The sequence below is a fragment of the Stegodyphus dumicola genome, chromosome 6 (genome assembly GCF_044657685.1).
Source record: "Stegodyphus dumicola isolate Sdum_Otavi_A_Nest chromosome 6, ASM4465768v1".
Classification (NCBI taxonomy): Eukaryota; Metazoa; Arthropoda; class Arachnida; order Araneae; family Eresidae; genus Stegodyphus; species Stegodyphus dumicola.
In genome coordinates, this window is record NC_140773.1 from 186,038,282 (window position 1) to 186,061,216 (window position 22,935).

At 31.6% G+C, this 22,935-nt stretch overlaps 1 protein-coding gene across 1 annotated transcript in view; it reads left to right on the plus strand.

Annotated features, from left to right (window-relative positions):
- fus (epithelial splicing regulatory protein fusilli) overlaps window positions 1–22,935 on the plus strand; it is a 186,111-nt gene that overhangs the window by 121,955 nt on the left and 41,221 nt on the right. Inside the window, exon 5 of the mRNA XM_035362036.2 lies at window positions 3,572–3,626. Coding sequence (XP_035217927.1) covers window positions 3,572–3,626 — 55 coding nt within the window. The remainder of the gene's footprint in view (window positions 1–3,571; window positions 3,627–22,935) is intronic.

Sequence of the window (22,935 nt, forward strand, 5' to 3'; positions counted from 1 at the left end):
CTGAAGAAAATCAAAGCATCGAGAATTACTATAGAAAGTTCTCTAATTTCAAAATACTTTACTCGTGAAGCAATTCATGTCATGGTTTAATGAGCAAAACGCCAAGCTGGAAAAGATTTATTTTTACTTAAAAAATAAGTAAAGATTTATTTTAATACTTGCAAATATATAGTACTATTTAGAATGAATTATTTTTAAACATATTGTAAATATAAAAATTTCTAACATGAACTTAAAATTTTATTTAAAAGTCTTAAACAGAGAAAATATTATGATAATATCGATAAATCATAATTCACTTATTATTACTGATCGCAGTACGAAATTTAATATGTTTCAAGCCATTTCTTCTGTCATTATTGACAAACATCATTAATTCCTCTCTCCCCTTAAGAATTTCGAGCATGCTTTGTAGACGAATTACGATACTATAAAAAAATGATGAACTTTCGTAACATCATTGGTGACAAAGCTAAATCTGCTAAAATAAGCAATACGTTCAGTTTTGAAAAACGCAGGTGCATGAAATCTGTTTAAATAAAACGAGAACAATAAGTCAGAAATTATCTTTGCGCTGTTCAATGTAGTAGATATTTGTCTGTCATTATAGAGTAATCATGAGGATTGCTTATCTTACAGACTAATTGCTGCTGAGGTATTAGCTGCTGTATTTTCTCGCTTTTTCATTGTTCGTCGGAGGATTTCAAATTACCTTTATTTCACTTGTTGCTTAAAAGACACATTATAGAACTTACTTTCTAGTTGAAGCTTTTAAGTCACTTTTAGATATCTTTCCTGAAAGAGACTCAAATGAGAATAAAGAACGGGAACTAATTTTTGAATGTCTAGTAATTTTGAAACATAATTTAGTCTCTTAAGAATACGGTTTTACCTTATAAAAGCTAAGTCTGTTAACCAGTTTATGGCTTTTTAAAATATTATTGACTCTTGTGCGTAGAAATGTCACTGTTTAATGTTTATACAAAAAGAAAAGCGGCTTAAAAAAATTTAGTGCTTTAGTCTATATATTTAAAGGTTACAAAAGCTGTTTAATTCTTTGTTTTACCATTTACTTCAGAATAATATATCTTATTATTATACTACTATAGTACCATTTATGTGCAAGTAGCTCTGTATTTATGTTGAGTTTCTTGAACCTCCCATTTGATTACCCATTTAATAACAGTTGTTTGCCTTTTCTTCCTTTTTTTAGCCCAGAAGGGCTATTAATTTCGTTTTGCCATTTTGCGTTGAAAACTTTAAATGTTCGTTTTACTTGACAAATTGTTACCACGAAATATTATCTCCCTGTGTTATATTAAGAAATTGAATAATGAAGAATTTGCATAAATATATGCATGTTTCTCGTTTGTGATAAAACAACGGTACCTAGAGCCATCAATTTTTGAATAACGTAGTCCTGCACCGAATATAGGCATCTGGAAACCCTAATTTGGAATTTGTTTTATTATCGATTTCATATTTTGTAACACTTTAACCACCTTTTGATTAACAAACTCAACAATTTCAAAGCGAGGAATGGCAACACTGTAAGAAAAAAGAGCATTTTTTATCTCCAGCGCGCGAGACTGTGTATCAGAAATTCTAAAGATACACTCATTTTAAAATTATTTGTCGATATTGCTGTTGAATTGAATTTTATGGTTTCAGTGCGAAAAACATGACATTTAATAAATAAAGGTAACACACAAAACGTTAAGAAAACGCCCCTTTGGGCGTAATGTAAAATTTGAAATCTTTCAGACTTTATTTCTATTTTAAACCACCATAAGGTTTTACTTTGTCTAGCACTGCTACTTTAGTCCTATAACCCCAACAAACACGTTAGCTAGTTATGGCTGTCTGAGATAGTACGAAAAAGTCTAAGAAAGGTTTTAAAACAATCTTTCTAGTTAAACAGAGCTTTGAACATAAGGACACGGCTTTGTGATACTATAACCACAGCTCCTGGTGATGAAAATAAATACGAACAGTCAAATAATTTAAATGTTTTTGAGTAGTCTAAGACTATACAATTGAGTACTAAGCTATAAGCTGGCTTTACAATTAAATGGTGCGTAAATTTAAAGCATCGGCGACGAGAGAAAGCAAAGGTAAGGTATTAACAATTAGCTTGAGCTGTCAGAATCTAAGCACGTAGCGCACATGCCAGAAATACTCTCTCAAGATCTAAAAACCTCAGCTAAAATATAAAAACAACTAATTTTCATTGAGGAATGTGAAAGGAAGAGGTTAAGGTACGGATCCAAATCATAATAATTGGGTAGTTTTAAAATAATAAGTTTACACACAGCAAGCTTTTTTTTTAACTACTTAACAACTATACAAAATTTTGTTTGACCCCATCTTGTCTTTCGAACTTACACAATTATTACTTCTCGTGGTTTACTTTTACAGTCAATTATTAATTCCAAATGTATAACGACAACAAAGTTTCAAATCAGTAATGACAGAACTTAAATTTTTGGAATTAGAAGTGCGAGAGCCTTTTGGAATGCTGTCAGGGAAGAGAAATAAATAAAATAATAATAATTAATATCTAAAATTATATAAAAAGCAAAATGATAAATAAAAATATTTATAAATAAAAACATATCTAAATTTTAGCTAAATAGCAGTTTTTCTATTAATATGTTACTTAACATTTCAGCGGTCCTTGACAATTTTCTAGTTTTTATTGATACATGCATTGTTTTTTCTTAGCAAAAAGTCGGTTTTTTTAAGCCCCAAAGATATCTATCTATCAGTGACTCAACTCAATGTTCATCTGTCTTTCGCGTATTTCTAAGAATCTTCACGTGTTTTTTTTTTTTTTTTCCACTACTCTTCAGTTCTACCTAAACTGATTTCATCCGCTACTTTGATGATATGAAATCTTTGTAACGTATTTCATAGGCTGTTTTTATGTAATCATGGACACATGCTCATATTCCCGATGAAACCAGTCATCTTCTTCACTTAATTGAAATTAATTAAAAACTGAATTTATTTTCGTCAAACAATTTTCTTTGGAATTTTCCACTTTAATGCTTAACATGATCATTTTAAAATAGATCAACTTAATTTTTCCTCTTATATTTATTCATATGTCTGACTTCTAATTTCTTAAGTTTGTCGCAGATGAATTTCAGCATTTTTATAATATATTTGTTTTCTATTGGACTTTTTTGTTCTCAGTTTCGTTGCTAGAAGGTATTATTTACATGTTGCTTATGATTGCTTTTGATTAAGTTTTCGAAATCAAAGTAAATATAATTTAAAATTTAATTAATTAAATTTTAATAAGAAAATTTAATTTTAATTAATAAAATTTTCTGAAATCCTTCAAAACTTAATTGAAGCTAGCATCATGTGAATGGCTTAACTGTTTGTGCTCAATCGAATACTCATTTTGAAATGCCAATATTTTCTATACTTTTTACTATAATGCATAAATATTATGCGCATATTTATGCATTATAATCTGAAAACGTTAACTGGATGTGTCAATTGCCGTTGAAAATAATTGCTGAAACAGCATGGATTTACATTATGCATTCTCTTATTTTAGGTCATTCTTTCGAGAACCCAGAAGTGATAAACACTCATCTTGAACCCGGAATATGGTAAGAAAAATCATTTCCTGTAACTGTTTATCTTTGTCAGTGTTTATACAGATGATTAATGATTTATGGTTGCCAATGAGATGTTAAATGATTTTATTTCTATCATGAGAATATTCCTTTGCTTTAATGAACAGGAATTTAATGCAGAACCAGGAGAACCACACACGACTGAAAGTCATTAAATGAGGGTAAATTCATCATTAACCTTTGTACTATATTCAGAATTTTTAGCGTACTAAATTAATTAGAATTTATATATCGGAAAAAAATGAGGAAAAAGCGATATCGTGAGCTTATTTTCTTCTAACTTTAAATGGGAAATTTTAAAATTTGGATATGTTATGATAAGATGCATAGTAATATCACAGTTTAGATGATATTAAAATGTTAAAAAAAAATCGGTTCAGGAATTTTTCCCTCCCAGGTGGTCACTATGGTTGATGCCTCATGTAAATTAAACAGACTAATATTTCAAAGAAAACTATGACTATATTTAGCTATCGTTCGCGGAGAAAACTTTGCAGTGAAAATCGGTGTCTTGAACAACTGCCTGTGTCATCTAGGCTAGGAGCAGGCGCTAAGATAAATGCTCCTAAAAGCACGATAAGCAGCTAGCTACAAAGAAGAGGAACCTCTCATATATGTGCTACATTCCTAGGGATATGCATCATAATTTTTTTTCATTTATGATAAATGTTTCATGATTAATGACTTAATTTAATCAGAACACCGTACAGCAGTATTCATGAATTTAATTATGTTTAATTCAGAATGAAAATTTTAGTCTTCAAAATGACAACTTTTTTTTTTTTTCGTATCTACTCCACATATTTATTCTCAGAAATCTTAAATTATGTCAGTAATACGGATCAAAAAGTTACCTAAGTCAGTAAGTTTTTTCTGATCTATCTTCGGAAAATTTTGTATGTAAACGTGCAAAGCATTTTATGCTTAATTTGTTAAAAAATAATGGACATTTGACTAACTAAATTTTTATTATGCCGGGACTACATTAAGAATTTTAGCAAACATATTTTATTTTTACGCTGAACATCCCCCTCCACACATAAATAATACGAACACTCTTTACATAAAACTCAAGCCTATATTAAGAATTTTCACAAATAGGTAATTAAAATTCGGTGAAATGTAATATAGCAGTTCATTTTGCAAGGCTAAGAAATGAAATGCTAGCAAGTTTTAATTTTGTGAAAACAGTAGTTAAAGAAATCAGCGCTCATTCATAAAATATATAAACTGCGACACAGCAAAGTTAAGAACACATTTTGTCAGTCTGCTGTGTGGCAGTTTACCATTTTCTTCTTCCCATTACTCAGAAACGAGAAATTTTTCGCGTTACCCTTGGATTTTTTGAAATAAGATCTTGAAGAAATGGATATTATTAAATTGCTGATGCACTGAGCTGCCATTCTTTCAATGACACTTGATGACTTCCTCCAAGCACACGTAACAGACAGCCACTTCCACGACATGTGCAGCGATCAAGCGTAGCAGGTGTCCCATTATTGCACAGCATTGTAAGATTTAAATTGTCTGAGTGAGTAGATTTTCATTGCCTGCTGCTCGTTCGGAGGCGGACCTGCATTTAAGGACATTAGATTGCAAAAGAAACAGAAACAGGAAGTGTGTCAACATTTATCATCATTGGTCACAGCACATTTCGGAGTCTTCCAGTACGTTCATTTTAAAAAATGGGGTTTAGTAGTTTAAATCGATTAATATTCAGTTTTCATCAGAGGCCAAGTTAGCTCTGTAAAAGACATTTATCACAAATTTAGCTAGCCCCAGGTCGGCTGAACTCTACAACCACCAAGCAAGTTACAGTAACAACAGTAACAAAATTAAAATTTACAATCCATTTTCTGCAACATCCGAAGAGTTTACATGATTCGTAATCATCCAAATCGAATATAAAATGCACTTTATGTGTTTATCTGCTTAATAATCTTAGTTTATTGAAACCAAGAGAATGTTTAGTTAAGCAAAAGTAAGAATACTCTCATTCTTTCTTCCAAATGTTTCAAGTATGAGTATCCAAGCATTCAGAGCTTTTGTACTGCACGGCTCAACAAATTCTAACAAAGGTCCTATCGCCCGACAAACATATGCAGTTGCTTTTCATAAATTTATATTATTGCATTTGTTTTTTTAATCAAAAAGGTACTGATTAGGAAAATTACATGAAAAGTACTATAACTCTGATGGGAACACTGAGCTTAATTTGAATATCAGTGTAGTATAATTATTTTGATAGATATAATGATGATAATCTTTGCAGTTGTTATTATATCTATAATAATATTATTTATATTATATATTATATTATTATTATTAAACGGGAAAGAAGGGTTTCAAATACACAGCCTTAAAAAAAAAAAAAAAAAAAAAAAAACATTCTGAAGATTTTTTTGAACAGAAGATGTTCGTAAGCAAAAGTCCTCTGAAATATATTTCCTTTACATTGTGTGTCCAACAGCAGCTCTATTAGTAAGTTGTATATAAAGTTAGCTAAGAATGATGTGAAAAATATGCATTCATTATTTTCTGAAATCTTGAATAGCAAATATAGAATCATGTGGTCTGATGTCTGCTAGGTATTCAAACTGACCCTATTTCCAATAGAATACAATTTTCTGAAATCTTGAATAGCAAATATACAGTACAATTTTCTGAAATGTTGAAATCAGTTCTCAAAGTTTCTGACAAAATGGCAGTCAATACCGCAGACTTTTTCTGTTTAAATGACTTTATAGAGACATTAGGTACTTTTGGAAACAGGCAAGATGAAAAATTAGCAATCGCCTTCGCCGGGAATCGAACCACGGACCTCTGAAATACCGGCTCAGTATGCTGACCACTACACCACGAAGGCAGGCTAGGAAGGCGGGAGAAATACCTTATAACTTTAACTATATGAAGTTCCAGAGTAAATTAAGTTTTATTTTTGGAGTCTGACTATGGTAACTTTAGCTTAGTTTCAGCTCTCATTCTTTAAAATATCAAAATGTCTTATTTTTGGCTTTAAGGGCATTTAATTTAGGGCTACGTTTATTTAAGTAAACAGTCATAGCTGTTAAAAATCTACACTATCATTAATTTTTTTCAGTCATATGACATGGAACGCATTAGCGAACGCTGAGCTCACGTGTTTGAAACTTCGGTTTTAAAGTAAAAATCCCTTTTCAACCTCAATTGCAATAAAGACAAGAAACAGAACATTGATGAGCCATCTTCACATCACTGTGAGACCCCGAAAACTACTTCTTTCAAACACTGTACGAACATAAGAGCTTTAAAAAGGATTTTTTTCAGGGCGGTGGAACTTCTTTGGCTTCAAAAAAGTTTCCGCTGTATATTTCACTTGTTTCGGTGGGAATGGCAATGATAGGCTGTATCTAGAGCTTTCAAGTGTGAAAAAAAAGCTCATTAAAATTGTTTTGGTTTTCTTCAAACTTGCCATTATGGTTTTCATAAATCTTATGGATTTAAATAAGAATTGAATTTTAACCTATAGCGTTCATAGATAAATCATAAATCAAAAAAGAGATGTTCATGCAGTTCTTATTGATTAAAAAGGTGATAAAAACTGACCTTTTTATTTAATTAATGGTTACGTGAAGAAGGAATGCTGCGTTTGACAAGTGAAGTGATTGGATTAGTGTGATTATCTCGTAATAAGTAAGGAGATGAAAAGAAGAATAATGGTTTCGCAATTAGGTTAGGGTTAAAACTAAACGAGGAGGAACATGAGAAGAAGGGGAAAAAATAAACTTGCTGTTATCGGACTCTAAATGTGGATAACACGGATGGCGATTCCCTGCACCCTGCAAAAGTAAAAATACCGATTCATGCAATTACGGAAAATAGTTGGCCAGTAAGAGAGCCTAATCCAATAGCTGTACACAGCTGCAGTTAAAAGCAGAAAGATGGATAAAACTTTTGCTCGATATCTGAAATACACGTGCCCATTCTACGCGAATAAAGGCTAATTAAAATATGGTGCCACTGGTCACCCAATATTGTATTTTATCAGTTTTTAGGAATATAGACTAAATTAATGAGTGTTAATAAATACGAGTTATTTCAAGATATATATCGAGATTTTCTTTTCAATATGCCTTCGTTAACATTGTTGCATAAGGAACACCATCAAAGTCGAATGAAAGATTATGCACATGCGAAACTGGAAATGCTGTTTCCTTTTGAATATACTTGTTTCATAAAATATTTATATTTAAAGAAGGATTATTAATTTAAGGATTGAAAATATAATGCAAGTTAAAGAACACTTTGCAAACGCTTATGGAAACAACTTCATTTTCAAGGTTTTTCAGAGATTTTGTCATTATTTTCTGATTCATTTTTATTCACAAAATCTGAAAATGCTGATAATCCTGATGCATCAAGTAGCCCACAATCAACAGTAATGCAGCGAACCTATCTTCTTGCAGAAAATAACAAAGAGGAATTTAAGGTCCAAACTTGAAACATGCTTTTAGTGCATTGGCTATATTCACTTTAGAGCCCCAAAATTCATGGTTTGATCCTAACCAACGGAAACTACGATGTTTCTAACTCTTACCGATAGATTGCACAATTACCTTAATTATCATGAAAGCTTATTAATAACCTGTTGTGAATTGCCAAAGGAACTAAACGGCCACATCCGTTCTGCGGCATTACCAGGTGTCCAGCCCTGAAAGTTGCTGTAGGAAAGTTAAACATGTGGCTTGATATTGAATATGATTAGTGTATAAGGTCGCTCCTTTCCGCATGCCTTCGTGGTGTAATTGGAAGCATACTCGACGCCTATTCGAGAGACCCAGTGTTCGAGTCCCGGAGAGGGCACGGCACGTATTTCACGTTTCCTGCTTAAAAAAAAAAAAAAAAAAAAAAAAAAAAAAAAACTAATGACTCTACATGTGGCACCGAACTAAAAGGTGGTGGGTGACTATTCTTCACCACCAGGTTTCGGTGACTGTGTCCCCTAATTCCCAGTCGCCTTTTAAAAGGGGAAATATATAAGGTATTTTCTCCCTCCAGCGCATTCATGGTGCAATAAGCATAATCGACGCGTATTCGAGAGGTCCAAGGTTCGAGTCCCGGTGAGGGTACTGCACATTTTTCACGTCTTCTGCTTCAAAATAACCTAATGATTCTATAGGAGACTAAGGGACGTTTTACATGTTTTCGTGGATTGTAAAAATTTGCAAAAATATACTGGATCAGTTTTATTTTTATAACAAATAATATTTTTTAAAGAAAAAAGAAGTCTGAGCAATGGAAGAATCCATATTATGTTATTAGAACAAAACTTTCCTTTTGTCGATAAAATGCAGTTCGAGTTCGATCTCATTTAAAGCAAATGCTTTAAATGCTAGGAACAGCTAGATGAACTTCCACGGGTATATTTTTCATTGCATTAAATCTCAGTATATCATGGAGCGGAAAATATAGAATTTGTGTCTTTTTTAAACGATAGTGATTAAAACAAATAGTCTTAAAAAGAAAAGCAAACCAAAAGAAATCGATATCGGCTACGTAGAACTAAGGATGTAATTAAAGATAGATCATCATGGCAATGGATGCAAAAAGATCCTACCGACGCCAGAGTGTAAAACAGCTGAATGCTTACAGTTTGACGCGGGTTTAAATCTCGATGAATGTGTTGGTTGCATGTGATAGTTCGTGGTTCTTCCCAGATGTAACGTGAATACTACCTAGTTTTCCTTAAAAATCCTTCACGAAGTCGACCTTTCCATTAGGCATTTAGCCGATAATAGGGTTGCTATATCTGAAAGCAGTCTTAATAAATAATCCATATCTGAAAGGAGGAAGGGAAGGATAAATTCTGATTTGAATTTGCTATTGTCTGAAATAATCGTTTGGCGGTAGCCGTCAAGTAAGAAGTTGTAAGGGCTAGTTTGCATAAGAATGGATTTAAGTACCTAGTTAAGATAATAAGGCGTTATAAATTAAAGGGCTGCAAAAATACATTAAAGACATCTAAATTTATACATCCTTGCGACATTATTCTAATTCAGTTTGCTTAAAAAGGAATCTTTGAAAACACCATATGCATCATATTCTAAAGACGGAAGTTAAAAGTCGAAAAGTCCAGTTCATTTACCTAAAACAGAATGTATTTAAAATTAAATTTTGTTTGGTTTTCAGTAAAGTGCATTTTTAGATTTCGTTATTCCATCACACATTTTGTGATGAGACAGTGCTCAACACATAGTAAATACGTAAAGAAAAGTTTAAATCATAGCCAGACAAAGAACGTCAGATTTTTATTATTATGAATCATACGCAATAATAATTATAATAGTACTTTTTTAAGAAAGGAAATTCTTTCAGATTGCGAAAATAAATTTTAAAAACTACAGAATTCGCTCTTTCGGCCTTTTTCTTTTGATGGTCAGCAGATTATGCAAATGTTTGCAAAAAAGGAATTTCTGCAAGAAAATTCCAGACATAAAGGTGCCATGACTTTAAAGAAGATCTTCTTTTAACTTGAAGAAAGTTATCTTAATAAACGTTCCGGTATTTTATAGAAGTTTAGCTACTATTCGCTAAGATAGAAATTTTCACAAGAGGCTCTGAAGCATCTTGCGGGCACAAGGCACAGAAGTACCCGCATGTTTATGAAGATGATTTTTTACTTTGAAGAAAACAACTTTCATTAATGTACCAGCACCTTTAAATCTGGGCTTTGCTAAGCATGAACGATTTTAGTCTGATTTGATTAATAAAGGGAATTTGTTAATTTCGGCGATAATTATCTTTCATTTTTTGGCTATATTCATTTTTTTTATTTTTATGATTAATAAAGGGAATGAGAGATCCTTTTTGCATAACAGCGTCCCGGCATTTTTAGGAGGAATGTATTCTTCAAATTGAAAAATTGATCTGCATAAGAGCGAGGAGTACCTATATGCTACAATACCTTTGTGAACGTTTCTCTTTTCACAGACTGGGACCTCCTTGAACAAAAGCACTGACACCTTTGCTGACGAGAAACCATTATGAAAGCAAATCGTAGCGTTGTGAAGCTTTCTGAGATCTTAAATTTTGTTCCCACCTTTTTTGTTTTATTTTATTTATTTATTTATTTATTTATTATTATTATTATTTTAATATGCTTTATGATATTAGTTTAAGTCCATTCCAGGAAACATGAAAAGTTCTAAAACCGCTTTACAGTAGTCTCTCATAAAGATTTTGCTTCTTCCCCTTTAACTAATTAAATTTTAATGCTGCCTTAACCTATTTAATTTTCAGAAAATTTTGGCAGTTATTTTTATAAAATCACAACCAATATAAGCTAATCTGCGAAGTTTCCTAATTTTAGCCTAAAATTCTATTATTTCAAATGAGAAGAGTAGTACTGAAATTGGGTGCAATGAAAAGCAAGATGTCATAAACTCCAAATTAGTTGGATATGGTAAATACAAAGAATTTGAGTCAAATTTTATCTTTCACGTATTTTGATAAAACACCTGAATGCCGAGCAAATTCCATTCTAAATGTATAGTAGTAACAAGTTAGTATATATGTGTTGCCAACAAAGCAACTAAAAATGGGAAACATATACTAAAATGAATTTACAAGTTATATTCTATTGAATATAGAGTGCAAAACTGAAGAATATCGAATATACACGTAAAAAAGAAAAGAAAAGAAAGAAAAAGAATAAAGAAAAATTGCTTCAAATTTTTTCCATAATGATTTTGAAATATTAATACCGACAGGTTCTTGTATCTTTGGAATGAAAGAGAAAGAAAGCCGTTTTTCACCTTACAATCATCAGTCGCCCGGATACTAACAAGAACCTCTTCTAGTGGTTTTTATATAAAGGTTCATCGCACCGGTCACCCTTAGGCGATCGGTACCCGGATAGAAGCTGGCCTTAGCTACGCGCGTCATCGCATCAACGGGTCGTTGGCCATGTGACCCCCATATTGCGTAAATTGCATGCCCCCACCCGTCATGTTCACTTTCCCTCATGCGTAGCTACTTTTACTGTAATAAGCAACGTTGCCCGTCTAATGTAGATGTCCTCTGCCAAGGTTAGGCTCTAGCCGAATCTTCCAGGAGTGTCGGCTCAAATAAAGCGATGGGGAACAACACGAAAGGGGGAAAAGAGTTTTGTAGGATTATTTGCGACATTCTTGATTTTAGATGTTAGTAGAGTCATTTGTATGTACGAGTTTTGCTGTGAAAAATATGTTTTCTTTTAAAGGTTATATTCGGCGATAACTAACGTACACATTTTTTTTTTAGCTATATTCATTTTCTTTTTTTCTTTTTTCTTTTTATATTTTCTTTTGCTTCCACTGTCACATGGTTGATGAAAAGATTAAACTTATATCTAGTTGCTTATTCAGTGCTATGCGTAGCAGTTTACAGTAATATGTAACAAAAGCCTCAATAAAGATTGGTAATTAGCTAGCGAAACTAAGCACTTGTGTCATAAAGCTACTGAGAGTGCCCACCAGAGGCTGAGCGGCAAAGTCGCTGAACGCTGGTAGTTCGATCCGCGGTTCGAATCCCGCTGAATGGGGTGGCTGCATGGCCGTTTTCGTAGATTTCTCTATGTGTAATGTGTAGTCGAGCCAGTTTCCCTTAAGAAGTCCTCCACGAAAGCATCCCTTCCCTTACGCAGATAGTCCTCGAGTGCTTTGCTAAATTCCAGAAAGGAGGCAGGTACGCCTAAAATAGTATGTTAAGAACATTGGACAGCAATAATATGCTTTTTAAAAAAAGTTTTAATTTTGCATGCATCAAGTCAGCCTTTTTTAAGAATGAAGTCTCGAAATAAATTTGAGCTTAGTAGAAGATGGCATAACATGGGAATTTAAAAAATATACGATGTCGCTCTTTCATATGACAATTTAAGAACCTCAATCTGAGCTAATTTCAAAACTATCCGCCATCAAAAATATCTGGAGAAAATTAACAGTAGACATTTTTGTATTCGGTTTATTTGATTAGCATGCTGAAAGAATGCCTTTGTGGAGAACTTTCTAAAGAAAACTGAGTCTTATACATGTGACACATGGGAAAAACACGAAAACGCACATGCAGCTAGTCCATTCGCTTGGAATCGAACCCAGGTCTAACTACCAGTGTACAATGTACAATTAACCGTTCGGTTACTGTGGGCATTAGAAGAAAATTTGGGGAACATTTTTTAAAGGAATTTTATCAACCGTTGCATATATTATAAGTCTCCTACACATTAGGCCACTCATGATGTAAACTTGTTTGTACGTTTCTGTAATACTCGAGCATGAGTATTTGCTCTTTGTATACATCGTAATGCGCACATTTTACTTTTGTTTATTCCTTTTTATTTAAATAATTTCTTGACTTAAAAGCATAAAAGTAATTTATGAACATCATTATTAAATACATACATACATAATTTTTCTTATGCTCTGTAAATGTTCATTATTTTCAATATAAAAAACGAGGCTTTATACATTTGAGTTTTATTCTTTCTCCTTTGGGTTACAAAAGAAAGTTTCTGAATGCCATTAAAAATTTTTTGAAAGTTCAGAAAATACATATTCTTTATCTTCAAGAAGCATTGAATGTGACTAAGAAAAGAATTAAATATATTGATGTCAATAAGCTTCGATTTGTGTGATTTGAGATACTGGACGCAAATCTGAAATTCATTATGCAAGACAATAGTACTACTCAAACAATTTATAGAGTTCTTGCTCCAAAGTAATTCATGTTTTTTAAACCATCTTATTTTCTTTCTTTCTTTTTTTTTTTTTTTTTTTATATTTTTATTTTTTTTTATTTATATCTAGAAAGGTAACTTTCCATCTAAATTTGGTGAGTAATTAATCCCGCGCTTGTGGCATGTCGACTATCCGTTCCCCCTTTTCAAATAGCAAACATTTAACTGGGCGATGGGACAAGCTCTTACAATTTAATAAACATAATAATCATTCTTCTTTCTTACACTTAAATGATTAATCTCCTCAAAAAATTTAAGTGTGAATACTTATTAAATATTCATTCAGTCGACATAGAGAAAAGTAATAAAATAATGCTTAAAAATGATTAATATCGAAAATATTTTTGCTTATATAGATTATGTAAAGGCAAGGAAAACGTTTTAGTTCCGGTAAAATTGAGGTCACCAAATTTCGACCTGGTTGAAAAGAGAATTTTAGGCTTAAAACTGCAATATGAATTGAGGAATTTTATTTGTCAGTTAATTCCAGTATCATAAGGTCCTAATCTTGCTAATCTTTCGAGGTATCGAAGTCACATCCAAAGATCGATTGTCATCAAAGAATGTAATAGCATCCAAAATTATCTGTGGATATAATATTTCTCTTTCAAAATTACAGTTAATGAGAGAACATTATCAAAGTATTATTCCGCGCAAACCTAATTTTCTGCATAGATGACTATCAGAAAGTTCTATTACTTAACAAGCAATTAACAGCAATGACTATTTAACTAAATTTATACTTCGTTAAACATTAAAAAAGAAAAATGCTACATAAATAACGATCATAATAGTTACAACATATTCTTAATTCCTTATTGCTATATGCCAGGGGCGGCCAAAGTGCGGCTCGCGAGCCTGATATGGCTGTCGCATGCAATTTGTGCGGCTCGTGCATATAAAATATATGTATGAAATATCTTAAACTAAAATTATTCAGTGTTCAAAAGGAAGTAATTAATTAGTTTAGACTCTTTTTACAAAGTTATCAGGGATTTCTTTCTATTTAAAACCTCCTCCACTACTTCTATAATGATGTAAATATGAACTTATGACTTTTAGAAATTCTAGATGCGGCTCTTACTGACATGAAGTTTGACCAACCTGCTATATGTTGTCTATCAAAGTTTTTATATATAAAGTTTATTAAATTATCAAAGTTTTTTACTATTAAATTGTATATAATAACTGTTCGGATATTTCGAAAGTTTATAACTGCTATATCAACAACCATATTATTGTTTGGATTAATTTTCCCTATCTGTTTTTTCTTTTTTATTATTTAATCATTACTTTGGATTACGAAGCTCAAAAATTCATTTCAGTTTTTTTTTTTTTTCTAAATATGCTTTCTTAATAAGTTATAACATTCCGTAATGACGAAATGAATTAACAGCGACTGAGATTTTTAAGGGTTCACGAAGAAATTAGTATCATTAAGGCGCAGTGTATAATATTTCGATCATGGATAAATAATTTCATAGCTTCTGGCAGTTGTTTAACTCGCTGTAAAAGTTATATAAATTCCAAACACGAATCCGTAAATAAGTACTGCGAGGTAAATAACTGTTTTCCTTGAAAAGATTGATTACTTTTCAACGGAAGAAGAAAATCTGATGAGTATTTCTCAAGCAAAAACAAAATGCAGTTACATGCATTGAATCATTCATTTTTCTGTACGATATTTATTATATACTTATATGCTTTAATCTGAAGGAAACATTTTATCTTAGTCAAGATGCAGTTTGTCAATAAAGACATGCACATTTCATCGATTTTAAAATTCCATATTTGGTTTGACTTTATCAGCTTGGAGGCTAACCCAAGTAAAAGAAAGGCAGCACTCATTTAAAAAGTCTTGAAACAACCACTACTGTCTACGTCTCAGAAGTTGATGTGGGATAAACAATCTGGCTTTTGTTAGTGCTTGTCTAAAACAGGAATCCTATTATGCTAAAATAAGTAATTTTGTTTAAATGATTATGCCCATTTTTCCACGAAGTGAATTAATGCAGGATTTTGTTATTTCCATTGATATCATCATCAATCAGTGATAAAACTCGTTAAATTAAAAGAAATTAAATAGAAAAATACATAAAAAATGCGAAAATTATGTAACTATCTTGCTCTTAAAAATATCAGTAAAATGCGAAAATAGAAGCTATTTCATTATAATGATGGAAATCTTCAAAAATTATTTTACACTATAAATCGTTGTTTTGAAAAGAAATATGATATTAAAATATGCATTTACTTGAAATATTTCCTTTTTCGCATTATTTATAATTTTTCTTTGAAAGCATTAGATGCTCTATTTTTACTTCATATTGCCGTAGACATTTTTTTTAGTCTTAAGCACAGAAAGAGCCTCTACAGATTTCTTATACTTCCTTCTGATTTTTAATTATCAATCCAGCGCTCCCTTTATTATCATTACAGTTTAACCTGTAGATCAATGGAATGGTAGGACACTGATAGATATACATCACTTGAAAATGAATTAAGCCTGAAATTTGATTACACCATTTATACAGTATCAGTTTCACAGCTCTCTGTGAGATTTGGTAGATTGCATTCGATTGTCTAAAAAAACCCTACTGTTCTGAACCAGTTCTTGTTAGAGCGTCCTTCCTTGAATCTCGGACAAAATTCTTTTAAAACTTTAAAACTGGAAAAACTAAGAAATGTTTTGACTACTAAAATATTCGCAAATCTAGATCTATGCTTTAGTTTTGCTGGAGAAGGTCATTAAATCAAGAAAATTATTAAATCCAGATTTATAAAATAGGAATTTAGCAGTCTTATTCGGGAATGGTGAACAGCGATGCCGTATCTTCGGGGCCTATTCGAATCCCGGAGAAGGCATTTCGGGCATTCCTGACCCATGTTTAATCATCAGGTAGGTACCTGGCGACTGATGTGAAACAAATGCATACGTATTATACAAAATTGTCGTAATAAAACATACCACCTCATTCATAATAAAGGCAGCTGATATGCTAAAACTGCAGTTGGTCGGCTGTTTTGTCTTCTGTGTAAAAGAGTTGAATTTTCTTAACTTCTGTGAAATAGTACGGAAATAAAATTTTATTTTACTAAATCTTTTTCTATATCTTAGTAATTTAATTCAATGGTATCTTAATCTTATTCTCAAAACTTCTAGCTGTATGTTTAAGAAATTTAAAAAGAAGTGCTATTTTGTCAAGTTTTCTTGGGGGGGGGGGGTTATAGATTGACCATCTTATTCCACCAAGAATTAAAGTATGTGGCTAATTAAAGATAAAAATAATTCTGTCTCGAATGTTTTTGTCTAGAATCCTCAATCAGATGTAAAATAATGATGTAAATAACGGATCAATCAGGTGATGAATCATGAACAATGAAAAGATCCTCAAACAGATGTAAATAAAGTATTAAATTACTTCTGATTTTCCTACAGTTTTATGTTTCTGTACTCTACACTTTTATTTGATAAAGGACTTTTAATTTATTTACATCATTAATTAATACCTTCAACGGGCGTCAAAACTAAATCCAGACAAATGAGATCAAAGTTTGCAAGATTTCTAACCAGTTATTATTATACTTTTCACAGAAGACTGGAAAGTAGTATTTAGTGTGTGACACATACCGGATACAAATACCAGTTTCAGAGGTTGTGTTTTTATTTTGATTTATTATCAGTATTATTTTTTCCCGTTGTTTTTTCGGTTGTATGGATATGCTTGGGAGACTTCTGTTCCCAAATTACCGCAGCTTTCTGATTGAGAACTGACCATTCCCAAACGTGAAACATTTGAGCACATCCGTTTCTTGAGTTGGAACAGATGTTGTCCTACTCCGTCATAATATAATTTTGCATTACTTAGGAATTGTAACTTAGGTATTATGCGATTGTTATATGTTCTTAAGGCCTGCCACTTTATATATGATGTGGTTAGCCACAGCCGGATATACATCGATGAATTCAGGCTGAAATTTTGGATACGTATTTTTACTCCCTTTTACACAAAAGGAGACTGGCGAATACATTTTGCGTTTACGCGGTCTTAGCTGAAATACAGAGACGAAAATAAACAGGGCATGCACATGTGTGCGGTACCAAAAGTGCTTCGTAATATATAGTTGTTAATGTGTTGAAATATTTTTATTAATTTTGTGGAGTTTTATCTCAAAAGATAAGTCAAAACAATAAATGTATTCTGACCCACACATGAATATTCAAGATGTCGCCAGAACTTTAATATGGAGTTAACGATAACATTAATTGCCCAAGTTTACCTCCATTCTAAAACGTAACTTCCAATATGACATCTCCCACCAATGCTATAAATTTAATTTGAAGAAGAAAATTGTAAAATGTAATGAAAAATTTTAAGTTAGGCAAAAAATGCAATCTTTAATTGTCATAGGTTGGTAGACACATTTTATTTAAGTTATTTTATTTATAAATTGATTTATTTTAATAATATAATTTCTACTTTTTTATGAGGCATGTTTGGTTTTCTGCAGTATATTTGTCCAGTTGAGCTGAAATTCAGAGACAGAAATTTCAAGAATATAATCAGTTTCCAAAACACCTGAGTTTGGTTTAATAATTTTTGCAATCCAGAACATTTATGAAAAATAATTTAAATTAATTATTTCTTAAATGTTGCGCAATAACTCATTTATCTTTAATACCAGTTGAATGGAACTCGTTCTCTAAAAAAAAATTGCTGCAGGATGGGGGAATATGTTACCATTTATTTTTTATTACAAATAAATGTTTGGGGACACTTCTGACATCTTTTTAAATTTCCCGTTAGTTGCAGAAATTTAAAATAATTATTTCGTGATCACACTAATATCATTCCGATGATTAAGTTCATGGTATACAGTACAGGTAAGATGCGTACATGAAAGAATATCTATGAACTATCTACACGGGAAAAAGGTTCTCAAGAAAATGTATGTCCAAGAGAATATAGGTATAATATTTTTTCCTCTTAATAATTATTTTAAGAACTGGACGGTAATAAAATAAACAAATAAATAATAAAACGCCTAAAACTTTATTGATAAGTGAACGGCTAAATTTTAGAATTTAAACGAACTGTTTCAAGATTTCAGTTCGCTTTACAAGAACAAAAGTCTCGTGAATTCTATTCTGATTTTAGAACTTAGCATCAACTAATGACCGAAGATCCAAACTCATTCTAAGAACGCCGATATTCTTTGCAGACTATTCTATGAATACATCTCTTCGTGACCTCTTATCAACACCCGATTTTCGTTCGTTGCATCAAATGGAAATAGTTTCCTCTCCGCGAGCGATAAGCTCAAGGAGAACTAAGAAAGCGAGCCAGTGGCCACTAATGTTAGAATACTGGAAGATCTATCCCCAAGTGTCAGCGTCCTCCGAAGTGCGATCAGATAGAACAAAAAGAATTATTCTAAGCAGTGGGAACGACCTTCTGCATTCTTTGGCCGTTTTCAAGCGCTCATTATTCCTGGCTCAAGCAAGTTTTTATTTTGATTTTGTACTTACCACACCCACACTCGGCTAACCCGTTTCTTTGCTTGCAGGCATCAGTGGTCAGTCCTTTACATAAGGGCACGAGACGCGCTTCTTTTAGAAAGGATGCAGAGTCTGTGACGCGATTTAAATAAGAATTGCTCTTGTCGCCTAGCAAGCACATTGTTCTGAAACATGCAAAGGAAACATAAGTTTGGAAGTAGCTAAAATTTCCTATCTAGTCTATTTATAATAAATTTGTATTTACACTCAAAACATCTTTCATTAAGTTAGCAAGTAACTTCGATTTTATAAACAAATCTTGAAATCTGTAACCTCATCATTCCTATAAAAGTAAAGACATGCAGTTTTGGAGGTAATTCATCGCTTAAATCAGTATTGTCATATGCACATTTCACGTCACTATCTATTTTTTCCAACAGAGAATTTCTTAGTTTTGTTTTCTTAGTTAAAACATCTATTTTTTTTTTTTTTTTTTTTAGAAAAAAAATCTATAAAGAGTAAAGCCTAAAATCATATATAAATCATCTGTAAAACGAGTTAAAAGATTTTTTAGCTTTCTGTTTTTTACATGCTTAACAGCAGCATGCAGTAGTTACATGCAGTCTATTTAGGTGATTTGAATTTTATGAAAATACAAATTCCCAGCAGTTTAAAACTAGGAAACTTAACTTTTAGCTGTCACACTGAAATACAACTCTGGAGGGAGGGAAGTGATATCATGTAATAAAGAATTTTTGATGATTCAGAGTTCGAAATTTTAGAAATCATAATGAAAGCTTATATTCCTATTTAAGAAAGAACAAGTTTAAGAAATAATTAGGATGAGCGATTTTTTTTTTTTTTTTTTTTTTTTTTTTCCGTGCATGAGAAACTTTAATTACTAAAGAGTTACTAAAATACAAATAGAAACTAAAGTTTGTTTATTATTCCTTAGATTTTGGTGGGTATTCTTTGTCCTTTTTGAAAATGCTTTGTGATTTTCTTCCTTGTACGAAATAAAGGAAGTATTGTAATAGCGAAAAATTTCGGGTAACATATTTCAACGAAAATAATCCATTTAAAAAGCTATCAAATGCAATTTAATGATGTTGCTAAGTGACATCTGTACATACGGACATAATAAAGGACTCCTTTTCCCAAAACGGATTTCAAAATAGATTTAAAATGGATTCAAACGAGATCTTTTTCGTGACGTCTGTACATACGTACGCATGTGGGTATCTCGCACAGCTCCAAATCGTTGCCCCAGAACGTTGAAATTTTGTATATGGAACTGCTATAACATGTAGCTTAGCATCTCCCTTTTTTGGTTGCAATCAGCCGCTTATATTTTGGTAAATTGTGCATTTTTTGCTTTAAAAGTATCGATTATGCTGTTCTTATGTTCCGGTTACGGTTTTTAGGTTTTTAGTTAATCTGCATGCTTGTAGAATTGTTAAGAATTTTAAAATTGGTTAAGTGCTACTAAACGAGAAGCCACCATTTGTTTACATTTGAAACTCTTATTGAACATTGAATTATGTCACTATCCGCACCAACTTTTCTGTTCTTTTCGCCGAGTGGAACGGAAAGTAAACTTACAGTTATATGCACCAAAAAATCTGTCTTCCTACCCGCTGGCCATATTTCTTGTTTTTGGTAGAAACTCTAATTTTAATTGTAATTTTTTTAACTGTATTTGATGTTTTATGTTTTTCTGTATTTTGCAATTTTTAATGAAGATGTTTTGAGTTTTTATGTGCTTTTGCCATGTGAAGGAAGAACTGAATTGTCTGAATGAGAAATATATCTCTAATAAAGCGAGGAAATAAGCTTAAATGAAATGCAGCAGAAATGTGTATAATTTAATAGGGCGTACAAGTCATGCTGTGTCTACATCAAATTTTTTATTGATAGTCTTTCTATTACATTTGCAGAAAAGGATTTTCCACTAAAAAATTATTTCTAAACCAGTCATCACATCCGTATTTTGTATTTAAAAATTTTAAATATTGAAAAAAATGACCCACAAAATTTTCTAAAACTAATTAACTTTTATTGTACAACGAATCTTACTTTTAGTTATTGAAAACACAAAAATACTTCCTTTTCCCACACCCACGATGTTTACCAAGCATAAATTATATCCTTGTAATGAGTTTTTCAGCATTTATCTGAAATGTTTATTTTCTCTATAGAATCTTTACCCTTGAATGATGTCTGATGATTATTCTCTCACGATCTTCAACTTTCAGCTTAAATTGCTTATATAGCAGTTTCTTTTTCAGGCGGGGGGGGGGGGGGAATTTAATACAGCTTTAATTTAACTATGCACTTTATTATTTTAGCATGGAAATGAATGATCGGAATTTTTAATTAACTATACAGTTCATTGCAGCAAAATCGATCATCTTCGCAGTTTAATTTTTCTCTTTTTCTTAACAAAATGTTCTTTATAAGGAATTAAGACTTTTGAAGTAGTTGAGCTTCTATTTATACAATCGTCACGCAACTTACACCTTTTAACTTTAGCTTTCATTTTATAATAAATGGAATTCCTATGTAGAAAATTTTAAGAAACAAATAATTGGAAAATAAAATTGTTTTTAGTAAGATATACTTTTTCCTTTCAGCAATCAGTTCAAAGTATTTAGTTTATCGTCTTGGAAAAGTTATTTTAAACTTCAAAATTAATTAAAGTTACTCCATGCAAAACTACCTGCAGAATATCTGTTTGCTAATTAAAAGCTTCTTTTATTCATTTATTTTCGTGCAATTATATGTATGCGTCTGCCCTGCATAACTTTTAATGGAAATGATAGCCATTTTATATTTTCGAAGATATGCTACATTCATCACGAAGAAAGATAAGGTAAAAAAACAAAGTTTTTTTTTTTTTTTTTTTTTTTCCCCGATAAATAAACAGATGACGCTCTATTCGTTCAGATTCTGAAAGCTTTCAGATTTTATATTACGCGCAAAGGGGCGATTATTTTAACGTTTTGTGTGTTACCTTTACTTATTAAATATCGTGTTCTTCGCACTTAAACCAGATAAAATTCAATTCAACAGCAATATCACAAAATATTTAAAAGCAGCATTTCCGATAGACAGTTTCGCGTGCTGGAGATAATTTATTTATTTATTTTTTTCGTACAGTGTTGCCATTGCTGGCTTTGAAATCGTTCTGTTTGTTAATCAAAAATTCGTTAAAGTTTTACAAAATAGGAAATAGACAACAAAACAAATTCGAAATTCAAAATTCGTGCTACCAGGTGTCTATGTTCACGTGGAGGATTACGTTTTCTGATTCTATGTACCGTCGTTTTTTCACAATGCGAGAAACATACATACATTCACACAGATTCTTCATTTTTTAATTTCTTTAAATATAATACAGGGCGATAACATTTGGTGGCAACAATTAAAAAGTGATTCGCCTTTTATAGTGAACCGACGCAAAATGCTGTTTCCAAACTAATAGCCCTTTTGATAACGCTCCCTTGGACTAAAAAAAAAAAGGGGGGGGGGCTCTAATTAAAAAAATTATATGATCACTAAATAATAATCTTCTTTTTCAATTTTAACGATGTGATTTAAATTATTAAATGTTTATTAGATGATATAATTTTAATACCTGTAAGACAATAAAATTCTAAATATTAAACAACGCTCGAATTTTCACTAGAAATAATGCGGAATGTCTACTTAGTATTTATGTGCTCCGTAATGTCACTGCTACCGACAAATCTCATACACTTACTTTTTTTTTTCTTTTTTTTTTTAACAATGAAGTTTTTGCGCTGTGTTAGAAAAGTGTACGGAACACTGCTTAGGTTAAAAAAAATAATTACTATTGAAAACAACTTAAAATTTTATGCTAAACTAGAGTTGGTACGCCGAAATTATCTTTTATATTCCGAAACAAAACGTATGTTTGAATTATAGAAAAATGAAATGATTGAGTAGAGTACATTAAGAATCGTACCTCTAAGTAAAATGTAGCATATGCAAAAATAATCATGCTTATT